The sequence below is a fragment of the Aulostomus chinensis genome, chromosome 19, assembly GCF_037954235.1.
Source record: "Aulostomus chinensis isolate RoL2024-O1b breed Wild chromosome 19, RoL_Achi_v1.0, whole genome shotgun sequence".
Taxonomy (NCBI): Eukaryota; Metazoa; Chordata; class Actinopteri; order Syngnathiformes; family Aulostomidae; genus Aulostomus; species Aulostomus chinensis.
In genome coordinates, this window is record NC_141338.1 from 17,983,515 (window position 1) to 18,002,313 (window position 18,799).

The following is an 18,799-nucleotide window of genomic DNA, read 5'->3' on the forward strand; positions in this document are numbered from 1 at the left end:
GAGACACTTGACTTCACCCTCCCTCCCTCAGCTCAGTCCGAGGCGGAGAGGACAGCACGACTGCTGGATAAAAGCTCTCTGAGGAAGGTAAGACGTTACCTCTCTGTTCTTCCTCCATCACCCCACAGCTGCCTCCTCGCTGCCATAACAGATCATTCTGGTGATTGTGACTGAGTTTCAGGTGAGGGATGTGGAGACGTGACCGTTAGCGGAGCACTGATGAGTTCCTTCCCCGCCGCCCGCTAATGACATGCATCCCGAGTGTTTGTTTGTTTCTCACCTCCATTAAAAAAAAGTGCTCACCCGTGATAATGTGGAAGACAGATCTTGCACTTTTACAAGGAAAAGAAAACAATTCGACCAAACATTTGGCCCGATTGCAGCCTCATTGTGATTCATGTACCTGCGCGAGTTTAATTAAAAAAGGATGCCGAGCGAGATGTAAAAGAAAAAATGGATGAATTTGAGGAAAATGAGACATGATTATTATAGATGAGTTTGAATGAAAGAATGAGCATTAAAATAAAGCTGATAGAAAAAAGCAAAAACAAGAGTAACTCTTTAAAAGAGGAGGAAAACTCTGGCGTAAATAGAGAATACATTTTATAGACAATTCCCCCAGTGTATTTACCAGCCAGCGTAAACGTGTGGTGAGACGTCACCGAGGACTTCACCTCCCCTCTCCGAAGGGCAGCTAATGCTCCAGGTGGATAAACATAACGACCTCCGTCATGAAGGAATTGAATTATGAACTTCAGACAGCGACCGTCCCCCGCAGTAAGTGCAGCGCTTCAGACACCATTCATCATGGCTGCACGCCGCTCCACAGAGAACGTTTCCTCGCTGCAGACACAAATGATCCAGAAATTGCTGACATAGAATAAATCTCAATATGCTCCTGTCCTGATTGAATATGTCCGTGGTCAGGCTACATTAAACTGTTTAATATGCTTGCTAATGTCCTCTCTACTAAAGCCTGATTAGGACTCCATTCAGAGATTGAATTGGCTGACTTGCTTCATTCTGGTAATGGCCACTCAGACTACAGAGCCGTATGACGTCCTCGCTTTATTTTGTCCCCACCAATTGTCCCAGAGATACTCAATTTAGTTTTTAAAAGAACACAGCGACTTTGGGGGAAATTCACTTACTGTCCATCACTCTTAATGCCGGACAAGCAGACAGAATCTCTCCTGGTTTCAGTATTGAGCTGCTGCGTCAAATCAATCCACCCGGTCAAGAAAGTAGTCCCGGTTATGTATCTGACTGCAAAGTGACAGAACCAGGTAATTTTCATCAGTGAATGTTAAACACAAGCCAAGTTCTATTAACGCAGGCAAATACAGTTTTGGATTAAACTGTATTTGATGACTTCTGAGACGGTTCGCTCCCTCGCCGCGTCGTTAGCTTCACTGCAGCTAAGCTAACCAGCAGTCAGCCGTCTGGAGGAGAGAAGGGGACCTACGTAACTGCTGCTTCAGCATAAAAACTACCCACTTTGGACAATTAAGTGTGTTTTCCCAAAAAGTTTACGTTTTCGTATAAAAAAACATTTTATTTTAAGGCCTCAATGTCCTGTCCACTAGATTAAAGCAGCTATAAGTGCTTTTATCTCAATTTAGCCAAGATGAAGATGAATTTTGGTTTCGTATCTATGGAAAAATAAAGCAAAATGGTCCTTTCCATTTGTCGGATTTGATATTTGTTTCGGTATCTTGTGTCTCTTCAGGTTTATTTGACTCAAACGTATTTGCATGGTCAGTCTGATGGTCCTCGTCTCCTGGATGAGAGGAAGACTGGATGCGTGTGGAAGATAGAAGCGTAATTGACCGAGTCTCGCAACACTCCATCATTTTGTCATACTGCCATTGTGCGTGTGCATGAATGAAACATGAGGTGGACGAAAAACACAGAGATAACGCGACTCTGATGGCCGAAGCCGTCTCCGGATGGTTTTATGTTGTAATATTTCATGAAAATGTCAATTTAATTTTAAATTCCATCAACACCTCAAAAGGGATTTATTCCTATTTTGCATTAATGTCCAGTTACGGTGTGTTCGTGCAGCTGGAAAGGTCCCTCTTATCCCTCCTCCCACTAAAGCGTACTCACAGTCGCCTCCAGAAAATCTGCTCTATAATCCTGCTGTCAGGACACAACCTCAGCGGCGACACACACAAACATACGAGCCTCACACACACTTGTGCCAGTAAACTTACATGACCTTTCCACTTTGAGGGAAACTTTCCTGACCGCATTTTCGGAAACATCAGTTCACACATCAAAAATAAATACACGTCAAGACTTAACTCTAACTTACGTCTAGTAAGGTTGTGATGCTGGATGCAACGTGAGCGCGTGTGAAAGTACATCAGTTTAAAGTTCTCTAACACCAGTGTACTTGTGAAACTACTTTCCGTCACTTTTCGGACGTTTCCTGGCTTGATTTTTGGAGATGGCTGTTTTCTGTTTCTAGGAATTTTGCAGGTTTTTCCTGATCATATGAGCTCTGAATCAAGCTCAGGTCCACCCTGACAGCAGGCTTAGACCATACCTGCTGTTCCTAACATTTTACCGCCGGATACAGTAAATGACGGCACCAGCGCAGGGTGAGTGGAGGTTTGACCTGATACGGCGCATTTTCTAGTATTGACGGGCTCATCTGATGCAATGAGGCTGATCTGTTTTTGCTCTGCGTTGTTGGAAGTTGTATAACTGCCAATCAACACATTTTTCTATCTTGCATTGACTGACAGGACAGGTCAGATGACCCCTGAGACCAGCGCGGTGTGGTGTCTCTTCCTGGTTCACGTCTGTTGAAGGACTCTGTATCTGAAACGTCGCGTATCTCGTGGCGACGTGACCGGCGTCGAGTGTCCTGACGAGATTTTATATGTTTGGACTCTTGCCTCAGCCTGTGTGCTCCCCTCCGCACCAAATTTGCGGGCAACACTTTGTCTATGAAGTCAAGTCAGATGACAGGGAATCTGTCAGCAATACTGCTTGTAAAAAAAATTTTAAAAAAGAATGCCAGAAAGTTTTAGCCTTGGACAGACACAGGCACGTACAGCTGCGTGGGAGCATCTTTGCTGCTGCAGCAAGAAACTGCGACCAGGCTGGAACTCCTGCTGGAGGTTAATTATTGGTTGCATATTTGAGTTCATGTTTGTTCGTGTTCCAATGCCACATCTAAAAATAGAGTGAGTGACTGTCTGGGCAGGTCCCTGTTTGACGGGTCGGTTCCAGTACTGAGTTTTTTCGTTTAGGGCCAGTTGTACAAAACCGGACCAGTGCAGGATTCTGCTACAAACGCTGCGGTTTGGTGACGTGACACCTACTGTCAACATCATTTCACGTGACAACAGGACTTCGAGACGGTCCAAAGAGAAGTCGGGTCCTCCAACGGTTCCTAGTACAGCTGGACCTCACGATATGATTTGAATCACTAGACACTGCGATGAAATCTGATGTACCTTATAATACTTGCTGCAAAGTTTAAAAGAGTGCTGAAAACATTGTTTGCTGCACCTTGACAAGAACCGTGAAGCAGGACCCAAACGCATCAGATGGAGCACGATTAGGCTTTATTGGAGCAGACAGGAGCGTGCCCAAGGTTCAGGTGTAGGTCGGTACCAGCAAATCCAAAAACATAGGGGCACGGACCCCAGGCAGAAAGGAAGGGGGTTCCACGGGGCCCGCAGGGAGGGTGGGCGAAAGAAGACAGGCGGGGCGGGCAGGATTAGGGACCGCAGGTGTCTGGAGTACGAGAAACGAGCGTTAACTCGACGATTTTGCGAAGAACAGGGTGGAGGGCTGCGGTATAAGTACGCCTCCAGAAGGATCTGCTACAGGTGTGCTTGTTAGGGGAATGGGGAACAGGATGAGGGAGGCGTGGCTGGCGGGGAGCTGTGACACCGGGGAGCTGTGACACGCCATCTGGGTAGGTAACAAAATGTACTTCACAATCTACTGAGATGTCAGTGGACAAATTACAAATATAATAACAACAACTGCAAAACTAGTTTGTATTCCAATTTATTCGAACCAACTTCACAAAGTTGTTCCATTGCAGCTCCCACCACATATGAAAGAATATTCCTATCATGTAAAGTATTGATGATATGGGGCCTGACTATCTACACAGTATCTTGAAAGGAAAATATCAGTTTTTTGATAATTACAGCCCAGTTCTGAGGAGACAACACGTTAAATCCCCAAAGGTCAAGGGTTAGGGTTCCCTTTCATTAAATTCCTTCCAAGTCCTCTCTTCGACGGTTGTGGACTGTAAGTAACAACCTGACTGGTTGTTGACGGGTGAGCAAGCGTGAGGCTGTAATTCTTGTTTCCTGGCGGCGATGCCAACTCAGCACTCGCTGATCAGATGGAGTTCTTCAAAACTGAAGCTTGAGGTCAGAGTGTTACCTCGGGGTTCTAAATGTGTCACGCCTGGCTCAGACTTGCCTCTCGGGTTCCAGGAGAGACTTGGTTGTCTTCAAATACGGAGCTGGGAGACATTGAAGGTTAATGTTCAGCCGCGCTACAGGTGAGGACATGCAGCTCATCGCTCTTCAAAAAACATGACAGCTGAAAATGTATTCAAACATTCTGCTGAAACTATCAGATACAGCCGCTGACTTCCTCGCTGGCCCCTGAGCCGTAAATCCTAGCACGGGTTTCATTCCACCTTCTGTTGGGATACAGAGCATTATATCCTACACACACACACACACACAAGCATGACTCTGCGCTCCAAAGGCTTTATCTTGGTTGCTTTTTCATCCTCTTTACCGCTCCAGCATTTATCTTACTGGATGACATCCTCCATCTCCAACACGTACACTGAGAGTGGCATGGGGGGGGGGGCTATCAGTGGCTCCTGCAATACAGAACCATCCTGCAAGGTTCAATTCTTAGCCTGTCATCCGCCGGTGGAGTCAGAGCTCAGCTCCCAGACACAAGACCGTCAAGGAAGCCATCAGAGGATCCAGCTGCACGTCTGCTCTTAAAAATAAATGATCTCACCGGTCATTTATCTTTTTGCTCCCTGCATGCTTGGCTGGTGTTCCCATGATACCACGGATGATTGTCTTACTGCCCTGCGGGATCGTCATCATCGCCTCCATGCTGTCCTTGTCTTCACCGCTCTGTTGCCACCTCAAGGCTCCCCGAGTTGATATTTTCACTAAATCGATCTGCCGGCGTGAATAAACAAACATCTGATATTGCTAATGACAGGACAAGCAGGCAGTAATGGCTTTTGGATGGAGATTGGGATCGGCTCTCCAGCAAGAATCGGGCTTAATGCAGCCGTTATTAAGGGATAAATCAGGAGACCTTTTCAATCGATTTCCAGACTCAGTGACGTTTATATTTTTCATATTTAAGTTTGTTCACAACTGGGTTCAGATAATTTCTGGAGTGGATTTCCTTTAGTTCTTGAATATCTACTTTTGATGGGATTCTTGGCCCAAAAAAGGGTATTTTGCCTTTCAAGTCAAAATGGCTGCTGTAAAACATCCTTCCTCCTTCTTGTTATTCGGGCCTGAGCCTGCAGACACTCCGGGGCGAAGACCCTATTAGGTTTGCTCGTTAGATGCTGGTTTTTTACATCAAATTTGAAATGTGTTGCTTTCATATGAATTAGAAATTAAGGCTCAAGGTTTACAGGATGAGGGCATCATGGTGGTGCTGTGGTCAGCACTGTGGCCTCACAGAAAGAAGGTTCTGGGTTCGAGCCCCGGCTCGAGACTTTTCTGTGTGGAGTTTGCATGTTCTCCCTTGACCGTAGGTGTGGCTGTGAGTGTGAATGGTTGTCTGTCTCTATGTGTTGGCCCTGCGATGGACCGGTTACCCGTCCAGGGTGAACCCCACCTCTCGGCTGAAGGCTGCTGGGATAGGCTCCGAGAAAACACCAAGAAATCATGAAAGCTTTGTCCTGGCAGCTGGATTTACAGCGTTTCAACTCTGAAAGTGTTCTGCTATTTGTCTGTTTTTGACTTTGCATGTTCTTCCTTTATGGTGTGCATGTGTTGTAAAATTAATGAGGTTGTTTTCTTCCTTTGCTGGTGTTTCCTCTGCGTTTTTTCCTCTTAAACCTCTCTGCCAACAAGGGGAGCAAAAAGACTGCTCCTACTAACAGAATAACTCAGGGACTTAAATGGAGGCCAAGAGAAGGATACAACAAAACGAAGAGTGCTTGTAGATAAATTCATAATCAAGGGGAATGAGGACAGGTGAGCACAGGAGGAGCTGATAGGCTGGGAATGAGCAGGGCGGGGCTATCAAGGCTGCCGCAGAGCAGCTGCAGGTCAAGAGTAGGAGGACTACAGGAACGCAGGAGGGACACAGAGCAGGAAGAGAACCGAAACACACCAGCTGCAGCCTGGTTTACTGGGACAGTGTGGTGGGTGGCAACTGGGTGACTAGGTCAGCATTCTGTGAGACTTCTGTTTATGCTGCCACTTTCTAACTCTTAGCTAGTTAGCGAGTAGTGACTCGAGACTGAAAGTGTCAAGATGTAATGAAGATTTAGAGCACCTGTGATAAGGAAGGTCTGTTGGGTTATTTAAGTGAATAGTTGTAAAGATGTCGGCTGAAATGTTTCCCACCAATTTTAGTTTGCATATGACACACTTAGAGAAACACATCCCGGCCAGTGTGTTCTTCTACTGTATCCTGCACCACATGACACATCCAGCGATCACGCCAGTAACAGCTGATTAAAGGCCAGACGGGACTGTGTCAGATGATAGGTTTGACCTTGGTCAGAGTTTTGTCAGCACCTGTCTGTGCAGCAGCTACTGATCCTGGATCTGTTTTCCATCTTTCTATGTGGTTTGGTGTTTGTTGCATTTCCAAATTTAGCTTCACTTAATGTTTCCCTCCTCTGCATGCTTTGTCCTCTGGGGCCATTGAAAGTCTTGGATAATGAATGCATTATTAAATACACTTTATCTCTTCCCTTCTGTTATTTGCACAGGTTTGCTGCCCAAAATGCCTCTCAGCATGGCTGAACATGACATCCCAAATCCATCAGGGACTTTAAACACTTAAAACGCTTCCATTGGACTCTTCTGGACTAAATATGATAAACCATGGCAGATATTTTTATTACTGAATATGAAATTCTGCCAAGGAGCTCTGGTCAAACTCACCTGATCTGGGAGCTGACCGGAGCCTCCTCATCTACAGATTAACTGGCGGGCAGCTGTGCATCAGGAAGAGCAGATGGTTGCAAATGTAGTCGTGGAGGAGCAGATGTGTGTTCTCGGACATTCGGCAAACTAATACCTCTGAAAGACCCCAAAGCTGGCAGGCATGAGTCTTTTCTCTGCAGCAGAGATGTGTCCCAACTGCAGCTCCTCATCCTACCCAAAAGTGGATATAGCCAAGGTGGTGGTTTTGGGGATGGTGCTGGTGGTGTTTGTCATCTTCGGGGTACTCGGCAACATCCTGGTCATCCTTTCTGTGCTGTGCCACCACCACTGGCGCTCTGTGACTCATTACTTCATCGCTAACCTGGCAGCTGCAGACCTGCTGCTCAGCTCAGCCGTTCTGCCCTTCTCCGCCACCTCTGAGGCCCTTGGGCAATGGGTGTTCGGTCGGGCCTTTTGCAGCGTCTGGGCCGCCCTGGATGTCCTCTGCTGCACCGCCTCCATCCTCAGTCTGTGTGTTATCTCTATCGACCGCTACCTGGCTGTCAGCTACCCCCTGCGCTACCCAGCCTTAGCTACGGGTCGGCGAGGCCTGGCTGCTGTGGCGGTTCTCTGGGGAGTCTCTGCTGCTATATCTGTAGGCCCGTTATTTGGCTGGAAGGAACCTGACCCAGAAGATGAGACAGTGTGTCGAATCACGGAAGAGCCTGGCTACGCCTTGTTTTCAGCGTTAGGATCTTTTTACATACCTCTGGCCATCATCCTGGCCATGTACTGCCGAGTGTATAACGTGGCAAAGAGAGAGACCAAAACCCTGAAGGGGGCCAGTGAGGGAGAGGAGGTCCAGACTGAAGGGGTGACGTTGAGGATCCACAGAGGGAACCCTGCTCAGACCGGGAAGCAGGAAGACGACAAGGGGACTAAGAGGCACAAACACAGCGCCATCACCCTCCCCAAGCTGCTGAAGCTGTCCAGAGAGGAGAAGGCAGCCAAGACCCTCGGCATCGTGGTCGGGTGCTTCATTCTGTGCTGGCTACCATTTTTCCTGGTTCTACCAATCGGTAGGCACCTCCTAACATGTCATACTTGTGTGTGTACGTGTGTGTGTGTGTGTGTGTGTGTGTGTGTGTGTGTGTGTGTGTGTGTGTGTGTGCTGATCAAAAACAGGTGAGATTAAGGAAGAATATCAATTTTAATCAAAATTAATTGAAACGAATGAATGAAAATCTACACTTGCATTTACGGTAAATGGCCCACCTAAAGTAACTGCACGCCCACCAGAGTGCCACACTCCATACTTTGGCACCCCTGGTTCTTGTCTGCTTGATTTGATATTCATAGAGAAGAGTAGCAGGAAAGATTTGGGCAGGTTATTGTGAATAAAAGAAGGACTGAGGAGCTTCCTTAAAGCAGATAGAAAACTTAAATCACTCTCTGAGGGTTCCTCTGAATAGACTTTCACGGCAGCAGTATGTGTTGTTAATGCACCCCTGGGTGCTCCAGACATGCTGGTTCTTGTAACAACACTGTGACTTCAGTGTTACATGGAAAAGAACCTGATTGAACTTGAAATGATTCGGTCACTGATGGGTTGTTGTTTTTCTCCAAATCTAAAATGTCCATGTACTTATTTATCTTAGCCCCCCTGATAAGTGCCGGGAGTCCCTTTTTCCTCTCCAGATCCTCTTTACATAAATATTTCTCCTCTTTTTTTGTTGAGAGCAAACATCGTAACACAGATGGAAATTGTAGTTCTGTATCCGCAGCACATGTCGTATCAGATGATGTGAAGCTGATTATACCTTCTTGAGCAGTGACGGGTTTGGACGGACTCAACAACAACAACAACAAAAAGAAAAACCAGGGACAGAACTTCAGTTTCACCAATTTATTCTGCTCCTCCAACACAACATTCCAACGCTCCGGCCTTCATCGGGGTGTGAAGGTGGAAGTCGTGTCTGGTAGTGATCTATTTAGGTTTTCATGGTTGGACTAGAAGGAGCACTTAAGGTCACATAACACGGATAAAATAAACAGACGGATCATCACGAAGAGGTGTTTTTTGATATTCATGGTAGGATATTGTGGTGAGTTCTGGTTCATGAGGGGACAGGACTTTGGGGGGTTTTAGCACCACAGAAAGACTTGTGCTTTTTTTCCTAGGAAGGTCAAGTCAGTTTCATTTGTATAACATCAAATCACAGCACAAGTTCTCTCATGACTCCTTACAAGTAGAGCAGGTCCATCTATCTACACCCAACAAGTCTCCATCAGCAAGCACATCCTGCTACGGCGGCGACCGAAACCTTCCTTTTGACAGGCAGGTACGTGGAGCAGATCCAGAGAAGCCCAGCGCATTATGGGAGCCAACAGCGTATCTGAGGGCTCGCCTAAGCCAGCCCTAACTATTAGCATTATCAGGTGCCTGATTGTTGAGGGCCTGAGAAGAAGAATTTTGAATTCTATTTTGAGTTTTAACAGGGAGCCGATGCAGAGAAGCCAGTGCAGGAGAGACATGCTCTCTTCTGCCAGTTCTAGTTGACCAGCTGGAGAGTCTTTAGGGACGTATTGGTGCAGGCTGATAGGAGGGAGTTGCAGTAATCCAGCCTGGGGTTAGGGTTATGGTTCGGAGCATCTTGATCCAGGATGTGTCTGATCTTAGTGATGTTACAGAAATGAAAGAAAGCAGTCCTGGAGATTTGCTTAGTGTGGGCATTAAAGGCCAGATCCTGATAAGCGAGAACTCCTAGGTTCCTTACGGTCATGCTGGGGGCCAGGGTGATGCCATCCAGGGTCCCCATTTCATCAGATAGGGTGTTTCTAAGGTGAGTTAATCTCCTCCACTGCAGCACAACAGTTAAGTGCTTTCTCTTCGTGGTTTTGTTAAACTGCTAACTGGCTAACACAACTCCATTAAATAGATAGGAAAAGAAAATGTAATAGTTCTCTCCAAATAACAGTAATCTGTGAATACCCTGATAGGTCCTTCTCTTCTTTTAGTGCTTTCTAACACATTTCTATCCATCCATCCACCTTCAACTGTTAATCTGAATTGCTGCATGGGAGGTAGCAACTCCAGCAGTGAACCGCAGACCTTCATTGGCCACCTCGACCAGCTCTGACTGGGGGATTCCGCGGTGTTCCCAGCCCAGCGCAGAGATGGTCCTCGGTCTGCCTGTTGGCCTCCTCCCAGCTGGATATTGCGGGAACACCTCCCTAGAGAGGTTTGGCGTCCCGATGAGACGCCTGAACTTCCCCAATCAGCTCTGGCCAAATAATGCTGGGTGCCAAAAAAACATCAATACATTATAGCAAGGGAATATCAAAAAGATAAAACCTCCACATGGAAAATGTAGAGAAAAACGTGTGTGTGTGTGTGTGTGTGAGAGAGAGAGAGAGAGAGCGTGTGAATAGAAATCCAATAAAGTTGATTCTGCTGCTGTGGTCAGATTTCACAATAGATATGAGCTTCTCTCAACAGTGTCAGGAGGCTCAGGAGAAGGTAAACGGCCAGATACTCTCCAGTTATCACTACAAAAAAAAAAGATACTTTCATTTAGTCGGACTGTCAAATACAGTGAAAGTAGTGATGCAGTCATAGATTAAAGAAGGAATAGAAGCTGACTATTGTGTAGCCTCATCTAAAACAGCAATGGCCTCTGTAACAACCTCCAGCCAGGCTGTGAGACGTGATGGACCAGGGTATTTTTAAGGGCTCTGCCAGCAGCAGCAGCCTCTCGTGCGGTCAGATAAATGTTACATGCAATATGATTGAAGGAAAGAGCCGTTGAGACACAGAAGCAGCACATCGCCCGGTTCACTAACAAAGCCACAATAGCCGTTATCTTTTCTTTATTTATATTCTTAACTAGCTGTATCAACACGTAATCCCAACGTCAACAAAAGGGTTGCTCCACCATAGTCAGGGATTATACATAATAATACCAGGATTAAAGTTACACGAGAGCTAAATGGGTCCTAACTAGCCTTATTTAGAGCTTTCAACCATGTTGAAAAGTCTTCGTCAATGGATGTTTCGTTGTCATGGAGATGAATCTGAGCTCAGTAGCGGTTTAATTAATCAAATGCGTGGCAGAAAACAGAACCAGATGATGGAAACATACCAAGTACATTTCTCCTTTTTGTGATGTAATCGCAGTTTGCATAAAATTCTCTTTACAACTGACGAAAACGCAGTCGGCACAAATGTCAACAGCACAAGGAGGTAAACTGATGTCATGTAAATCAAGACCTCCTCAGAAGAGGATGAAGAAGCAGATGGGTGATTCATGTGTGTGACCGATGCCATCTAGTGGCCACAGTAGTTATGAAAGTAGGAAATCACATGACAGGAAAAAAAGGCCAGAATATCTTTGTAAAAAGGTGGAGGGAGCTGTGGGTGGATAGAAAGAAGAGGGTGATGCTGGAGGCTGCTGATGGAGAAAAGCTGCTTCACTGTGCCTTTGCTGACAGGAAGTGAAACCAGAACAGCTGAGAAGGTTATTGATTGCCAGTGACGTTTTCCTCTTCTTTTGTCGAATCAGCGATCATTGGAAAACCACATCACGCTCTCCTCCTGAGTTTTACAGTGAATTTTATCAGGAGATTGTAAGAAACTTACATCGCTGTGTAGGCTGCACCACCGTGCCGCCCGTGCAACGGTGATCAGAGAGCACAATATTGTGATTTCTGGTGTCATGAGTTTACTTGCAGGGAGGAAGTTGTAGATAATAGTCATCATTTTTTAAATGCATATTTTGCAATTCACAACATGCAACTACTTACATTAAAAAAATGAAAAATGACTTGATTAAAAAACACATTTTCTCTTGAATATGAAGACATTTCTTCACAACACACAGACAGCAGCAGAGTGGCACTGCTGTTCTAGCGTTGTCAGTAGGGATGGTAGCCCGACCCTCCTCACGCAGGTCCACCAGACAAAGCCTCTTCAGGTGTGGGTTCCAAAGCACGGGGGTCCCGTGAGGTGAGTTGGTTGCTTCTGTCCGGTGTGTGGAACATTTTCCAAACTCCATCTTTGGCGCCACGTCGTAGTTTGTTATGGAGTTGGTGAGTGAGGTCCTGCATTGTTGGACTCAAAATTATCTGCTGTTGTGTTTTGTCCATCTTGGTCAACTCTATGTACGCAACAGTCAGTCATGTGACCACATGCTGCACACTCAGACAATAGGTTGCCGCATTTATTTGAATAAACTCTGGAATCACAGGCTGCCGGGGTGATTGTGACTGATGAAAACACACATCAAGCATGCATCCATACAAACGGCTGAGCTGTTTTAGCCTCATTCATTCACATCTTCAGAGGCAGGAATGAGTCGTGTTAATCCCTGTATTAAATAGGCTTGAGCCCATCTTGTGTTTTAAAACACTTAACAAGATTAAGCATCAAATTTCTTAACTTATTGGGCTTTTCTGATACTTTTACTCACATTAATGCTGTTAATTAAACTATTATTCCAACAGGAAGCTTCGAAAATGTGAGGACTACGAGCTTTGCTCTCCGCGTCGTCCTCAGGAAGACATTTCTGGCTCTTTGATTCTTAGTTGGCCAAAAGAAGCAATTTAAGTGGCTTCATGTAAAACTGCACCAGGCGGTCCTGGCACTTGCTCGCTGTTAGTATCCTGGTATGTTTTGCCCTTCGTTGGTGAAATAACATGGCAAACGAGGAGGTTGACGAGGTAACAAGCAAATGACACTCCATGCAACACACTTGCTAGTATGCTTGCTTGCATGTAAAGATTTTGAGGATATAATAACATTAATAATAATTAGACACAGAGTTCATCTATTTTTTTTTTCTTTTCTAATTTAATCAGCGAGACAAAAATTTCCAGTGATTTGGATAAATTTGAATAGAAATTCTAATAAAGAAGAGAAAAAGCATATCTTTGCCCTCACTTTTGTACCCATTTCTTCATTATTCCCTGAAACAAACCCCTCCCTCATTCTTTCTCTCTCTCTCTCTGTCCTGATGAAGGTGGGAGTGAGTAAAACAGAATGTAGAAGGGTTTTTTAATGAAAGTTCTCACAAAATGTATCTACATGCAGCAGCATGAACATTTTTGAGATGTACAAGTAGGTCTCCGCTGGTTTGTCCTCTCGATCCAATACCTACCAGCATCCTGCAGACCATCTTGCCCACAATCAAACCTGCAGTCACACACATTGTCAGGTCCTCCTTGGAAACTGGTGTCTCCCCCACTGCTTTGAAGCAAGCTCGGGTCACCCTGTCCTCAAAAAGCCCAATCTCAACTCAGCCTAGGTTGAAAATTACAGGCTGGTCTCACCTCTGCCATTCCTGTCCAAAATACTGGAGCGCTCAGTCTTCCATCAAGTTTCTGAGCATCTGCAGAACAACCTGATTGACTCCTATCAATCTGGCTTTAGGAGTGACCACTCCACTGAAACTGCTCTCCTGTCAGTCACAGAATCACTGCGACTGGCCGGAGCTGCTGGTCAGTCCTCTGTCCTACTGCAGCTGGACCTTCTGGTGCCTTTGGCACTGTGAACCATCAGATTCTCCTCTCCACACTCTCTGAACTCGGCATCTCAGGATCTGTCCTGCTGTGGTTCAAGTCCTACCTCACAGGTACAACCTTCAGATTGTCATGGCGAGGAGAAGTGTCTGAATCACATGGCTCATCCACAGGGGTACCCCAGGGGTCAGCGCTAGGTCCCCTACTCTTCTCCTTATACACCACCTCACTGGGTGCTCCAACCTGCTCACGTGGCTTCTCCTACCACTGCTATGCTGACGACACTCAGCTTTTCCTGTCTTTTCCACCTGAAGACACAAATGTCTCAGCTCGGATATCAGCGTGTCTGGCTGGTATCTCCACATGGATGAAGGAACGCCGCCTTCTACTAAATCTAACAGACATTTGTGGATTCAGCTGTTCAGGGAACACCTTGCCACTTAAATCTGACCCTTGTCCTCTTTGTCCTCAGGGGTATAACGAGTCAGAGGGTTTAAGACCCGGCTCTCAGTGAATACTTGGCACTGACAGTGTTGAATATTGAATGTGTTGAATGTTGAAAGATATGGTTGGTGTTGAATTGTTGGTTGTGGTCAGACATGGCTAAATTATATGAAGAAAAAAACAACCTGGCCCTTCTTCTGCCACTAGATGGCAGCACCTGTGGCCGATTGAACCTGAAGCACTTGGTCTCCCTTACCAAGGCTTTCCCTCCTGTCTAAATTCTTGCTTGTGTTTTTCGTTGCTTTGAGCAAAAGCGTCTGCCAAATGAACTCGTAGAATTGTCTCAAGAGATCATCTTTAAACCATGTGGCCCTCATTAGCATAACTTTTGTGAACAAAGAAGCAAAATGAGCCTATTAAATTTTTTTTTTATGGAAAAACAAAGGCTGAGCCCTTGATGAATGGATGCAACAGCAGCCCTCCTGTGGTTCATGATTATAGCTACAACTACTGTGACAGAAAAGCTGTTGAGGTCTGAAACATTTGTATCATAGCTGATGGTGGTGTTCTGAACACAACATCAGGCAGGAGCGTCTTCCCTCCCCGCCGAGCCTCAACTCAGCTTCCTCACAAGGGACATCAAGGAATTCAATTACAAGCACGCAAATAAACAAATAAAACACTACATTGGAGCAGAATGGGCCTCTACTGCGAGATGAAATTGAATGAAGCAAACTATTACACTCTGCTATGAAAGCTATTATAGATAACAAGCATGTGGTGTAATGGGCTGTAATGCTGGTGGTGCTCCCTCAGGTCGCCTGCAGCCTCCCGAGGCAGCCAGTCATCCGAGACCAGTTGTCTCAGATGAGCGGACCAGCGCTCATCCAAGCTCTGAGGCCGCAGCAGTCCCAGATTCTCAATCTAGATGTTTGGAAAACAAAAAACAAAAAAACCTCTTGGCTGAGCTGTCAGTCACTGCAGCTGGAAACATGAGGAGGCTGCTGCTTTGCTCTGAGCCTGTAGTACAGATCCGAAATACACCTGAGCAGTGAGCGGAGATGAACAGCTCCGCGTCCTCCCCCAGAGAGGCAGGTCATTTTAATCTGTGTGATAGTTGGCGGGGCACTTCCAAGAACTGGTCTGTTTCATTAACTTTTAGTGGAAATGTAGATTATAGATTTAATAGAAAAAAAAAAGATACTGGAGCGGACAGCACCAAAGTGAGGGCTGCTACAAAAGCACAGGATATATATTCATATTTTAGGATCGGCAAAATAGCAGCTTGATTTCAATAAACTACAGAACAAGCAACACTTCACACAGTTGCCCTTCATCCAAGGTGTGGATTTGGCTTGTAAACGGAGAGCTGTGAGTAACCAGTAGAGTGCAGTGGTTCGCCCCGGCTGCGTCTCGTCTGGAAATTACAGGAAGAAGAAGAAAACAGAAACAGACAAAAATGTTGATCCGTTCATTTATTCACACATTTAACCCAAATTTATTTGAATTGAAGCCTCCTCAGTTCTTGACGTGACCAAAACTGATACGTGTGATTCATTTTGATGCACTGATTCATTACAAACATGTAATTAATTAAATCGGGGATCTGCTCACGCAGGTGATGCCTTGTTCCAAAATCTCCAGGGGGTATCTTTAACATGCTGCTGTAACAGATGTAAAGCCTCCACATCCATTGATGGTGTGTGTGTGTGTGTGTGTGTGTTTCCTAGGATCCATCTTCCCGTCCTGTAAGCCTTCTGAAACCGTATTCAAGATAACCTTCTGGCTCGGTTACCTCAACAGCTGTATCAACCCCATCATCTACCCGTGCTTCAGCCTGGAGTTCAAGAAAGCCTTTCACAACGTCCTCCGCGGTCACTGCCTCAAATCGGGGACGTCAGCTGCCAAGCCACAAGGACCCATCACCACCCATCCCGCTAGTCTCCACCCGCCGCCACCGCCGAACAGCTCTGTCCTCTCACCAGTCACAGTCTCCTCATGGGGATGCTGCAGGGCGCTGTCGACCTCGCCGTCACCCCTCGGAGGTCAAGATCAGGCTCCGCAGATACGGAGCAAGAGTCTGCTGAAGGCGTGGTGTTTATCAGCCACTCCAGTAGCACAGAACCCCTCCAGCTACAGCTCGACGAAGGTCTTACGCCTTTCTCTCAGCACCGCTGGAGAAGCTATTTGACCTGCATGTTAAGTGAATGTAGGAATTTTGAGCATCCCAACTTTTACGTGTATATTTTTAGTTTCCTTCAGGCATCGGAGCAGGCTAGTGATAACTCTGTTTCCTGCTCTGGAGTGTTCTATGACTCTGGGAAGTGAATGAATACGATTTTCTGAACACTACACATCTACTCTGGTAACAGAGAGCAGACTGAAAAAGGAACTGACAGCAAGAAATGAGGAAAAAAGTGCCATAAACTACAGAAAGTATTGACTTGAGGCTGGTGTACATTAAATATTGAAATGCATTGTGTAAAATCAGTCAAGAACACGTTCTCTTGAAATAAATATTGTGTTTTGGTGAGGTTTTTTGTAAATACAGTCAGACAGGGAAACGGATATCTTTCTCTCCTAGAGGGACAAGGACCCTAGAGACTGGCTAATTGCTAGTTAGCTTAGCACACAGGGTGGTAGTCAGTCTTCTTCAGTAAGTTAAAAAAAAAAAAAGTTTCTTCTCCCAAACAGTCTTTGTCTCAGACATTATAATTTTAGAAAAGTAGCTGGAACTACTTCCCTGACTTTGTTGATGATTAGAAGAGCAGCTGCTGCTGCGAGTAAACATGGCCGCCTTAGTGAGAGAGGATGAAGAAGATTCATTCTTGACAAACTGAGATCCTGAAACTATCTCCCTTTGGCAGCGTTACGCTAATCCTAACCCACATACTTCCATCCATTGCGCTAAGCTAACTAGCGGTCATCTGGTCTCTGTGGTCCCCGCTCCTTAATGGGCAACAGAACGAAGAAAGAACTCATCTACTTTCTTGTCTGTCTCTGGGGAGGATGATTGATTAACGTATTCACCAGAAATGACGTGAGGTATTCTTGCAGGTTGCTCGACGCAAGATTCCAGCGCTGAGGCCGAGGCATCTGGATGTGTGACCTCTGTTTTAACAAACATAAGACTCGACACTCACAGGCTTTGATTTGTTTTCATAGAGATCTAAAACATTTGGCGCGTACGAGTTGGCGACGTGTAGCAACTGGCATGAATATTGTTACAATCTCCCTACTGTCGTCTGTGGAAGCTTCAACAAAGAAGTGGTGGATCCATTCTGACGTGGTAGCTTGTGGTTCTCAATAAATGAGAAGCTAACGTGTTTTTCTCTCAGCCCCTACTTGTTTTTCTTAATAACACAAGACTCCCATTTTTTGTTTTTTTTTCTACAGGAGTAGTTCAGACAGAGACTGAACCTGTTGCCGTTAGCGTGCTGGCTTGGTTGTACTTGAGCTGCTGAATAAATGTGAGTTCGGAAGTGCGCAAAGGTCTTTGCTTTCGACTCAGACGATAATTAACGTGAAACCGCTGTGTCTTTTTCATGTTTTCGCTTCACCGAAACGTGTGAGTATTAGCACCTGGAGGTGTACTAGCACTAGAAAAAGCTGACTCAAACACTTTTTCTTCCATACTGCCTTCACCTGCATCGGTAAAACTATGGTAAGGTAAAACATTCACCTTGAAAAAAACAACAACTGTTAAAGACTCGAGAGATGTCGTTTTTTTTTTTTGTTTTTTTTTCCAGGTACATAACCAGAGCTGCTGCTGTTGATGGCGGCTAAGCTAACTAGCAATCAGCCCATCTGGTGGAGGTCTGGAGCCTCATTATGCAGGAGAAAAGTGTATCTGTGTTTGCCCAGTACAAAAAAAAAGAAAAAAAAAGATAGACAGTAAGCAGATTTTCCAAAAAGTTGGCGTGCTCTTCATGTTCCCAACCCTGTCCTGCGTGTCTGTCAGGGTGTCTGGCATATGTGCTCATTAGGCTACGTTATGTAAGCGATGGAGCCAGGGAAATCCAGAACCTGTTGCGAAGGGGGCCGAAGAAAAGGAGGATATGACAGATGAGTCACAGAGGGAGAAACTGACGCGAGGGAACACCCACAGCGAGCTGCTAACCGCTAACGCCACTGTCCCCTGTGAGTTACCTCAGTCATAAAGTTATTCTGAAGTCATGACAATAAACCATTCGTCTCGCCCTCTCTGCCGTTGGCCATGGAGGGGTGAAGCTGGTCCAGGCAGGAGCCCATTACATTCTGGGACGGAGCCAAAAATACTTTCAGAGGTCGGGGGGGGGGGGGGGGCCTCAAGACGCCCAGTATTTAGTTCCGTGATTGCTGAGGCAGCACAACTATTTTTATAGTAGAATATAAGTAAAAAAATCGGTGTAAAGATCCTCAGATGATTGAAAGACACAAACATCAACCTCCTGGACCACTCAAACCTCTGAATACCTGACGGTCAACAACTTTTAGCCTTGTATTTGTTCTCCAAAAGCCAACTGAAGAGCACGTTCTTGTTTGAGGGGAATGTTCCTTTATTCCGACTCTGTATTTCGACGACGCACAAAATGAAAGCAATCAAAAAAATACAATACAAAAGGCACCATTAGAAAGATAGCATAATAACTTCATAACACCTTGTCAGGGTTGGCATTTGAAATGATTAAAGCTCATTGTGTGCATCCGTGTGTGTGTGTGTG

At 45.6% G+C, this 18,799-nt stretch overlaps 1 protein-coding gene across 3 annotated transcripts; it reads left to right on the forward strand.

Moving 5' to 3' along the window:
- The first annotated feature begins 28 nt into the window (after positions 1-28).
- adra1ab (adrenoceptor alpha 1Ab) lies at positions 29-17,679 on the forward strand. Of its 3 annotated transcripts, none has more exons than XM_086186939.1 (3): positions 29-87; positions 6,980-8,215; positions 15,827-17,679. In XM_086186939.1, exons 2-3 carry the CDS (start codon positions 7,318-7,320, stop codon positions 16,285-16,287), a joined length of 1,359 nt encoding a protein of 452 aa, XP_086043065.1. In that variant the 5' UTR covers positions 29-87; positions 6,980-7,317; the 3' UTR covers positions 16,288-17,679. The 3 variants fall into 3 exon arrangements, with proteins under 3 accessions (XP_086043065.1, XP_086043066.1, XP_086043064.1); XM_086186940.1 differs by lacking the exon at positions 29-87 and adding an exon at positions 4,507-4,543; XM_086186938.1 differs by lacking the exon at positions 29-87 and adding an exon at positions 6,272-6,426.
- The last annotated feature ends 1,120 nt before the right edge of the window (positions 17,680-18,799 follow it).

What these genes read in the sequence shown, in the direction of transcription:
- adra1ab (XM_086186939.1), top strand. Translation starts at nt 7,318, where the DNA reads ATGAGTCTTTTCTCTGCAGCAGAGATGTGTCCCAACTGCAGCTCCTCA. An exon ending in TTTCCTGGTTCTACCAATCG is followed by an intron (nt 8,216 to 15,826) that starts GTAGGCACCTCC and finishes TGTGTTTCCTAG; the next exon opens with GATCCATCTTCCCGTCCTGT.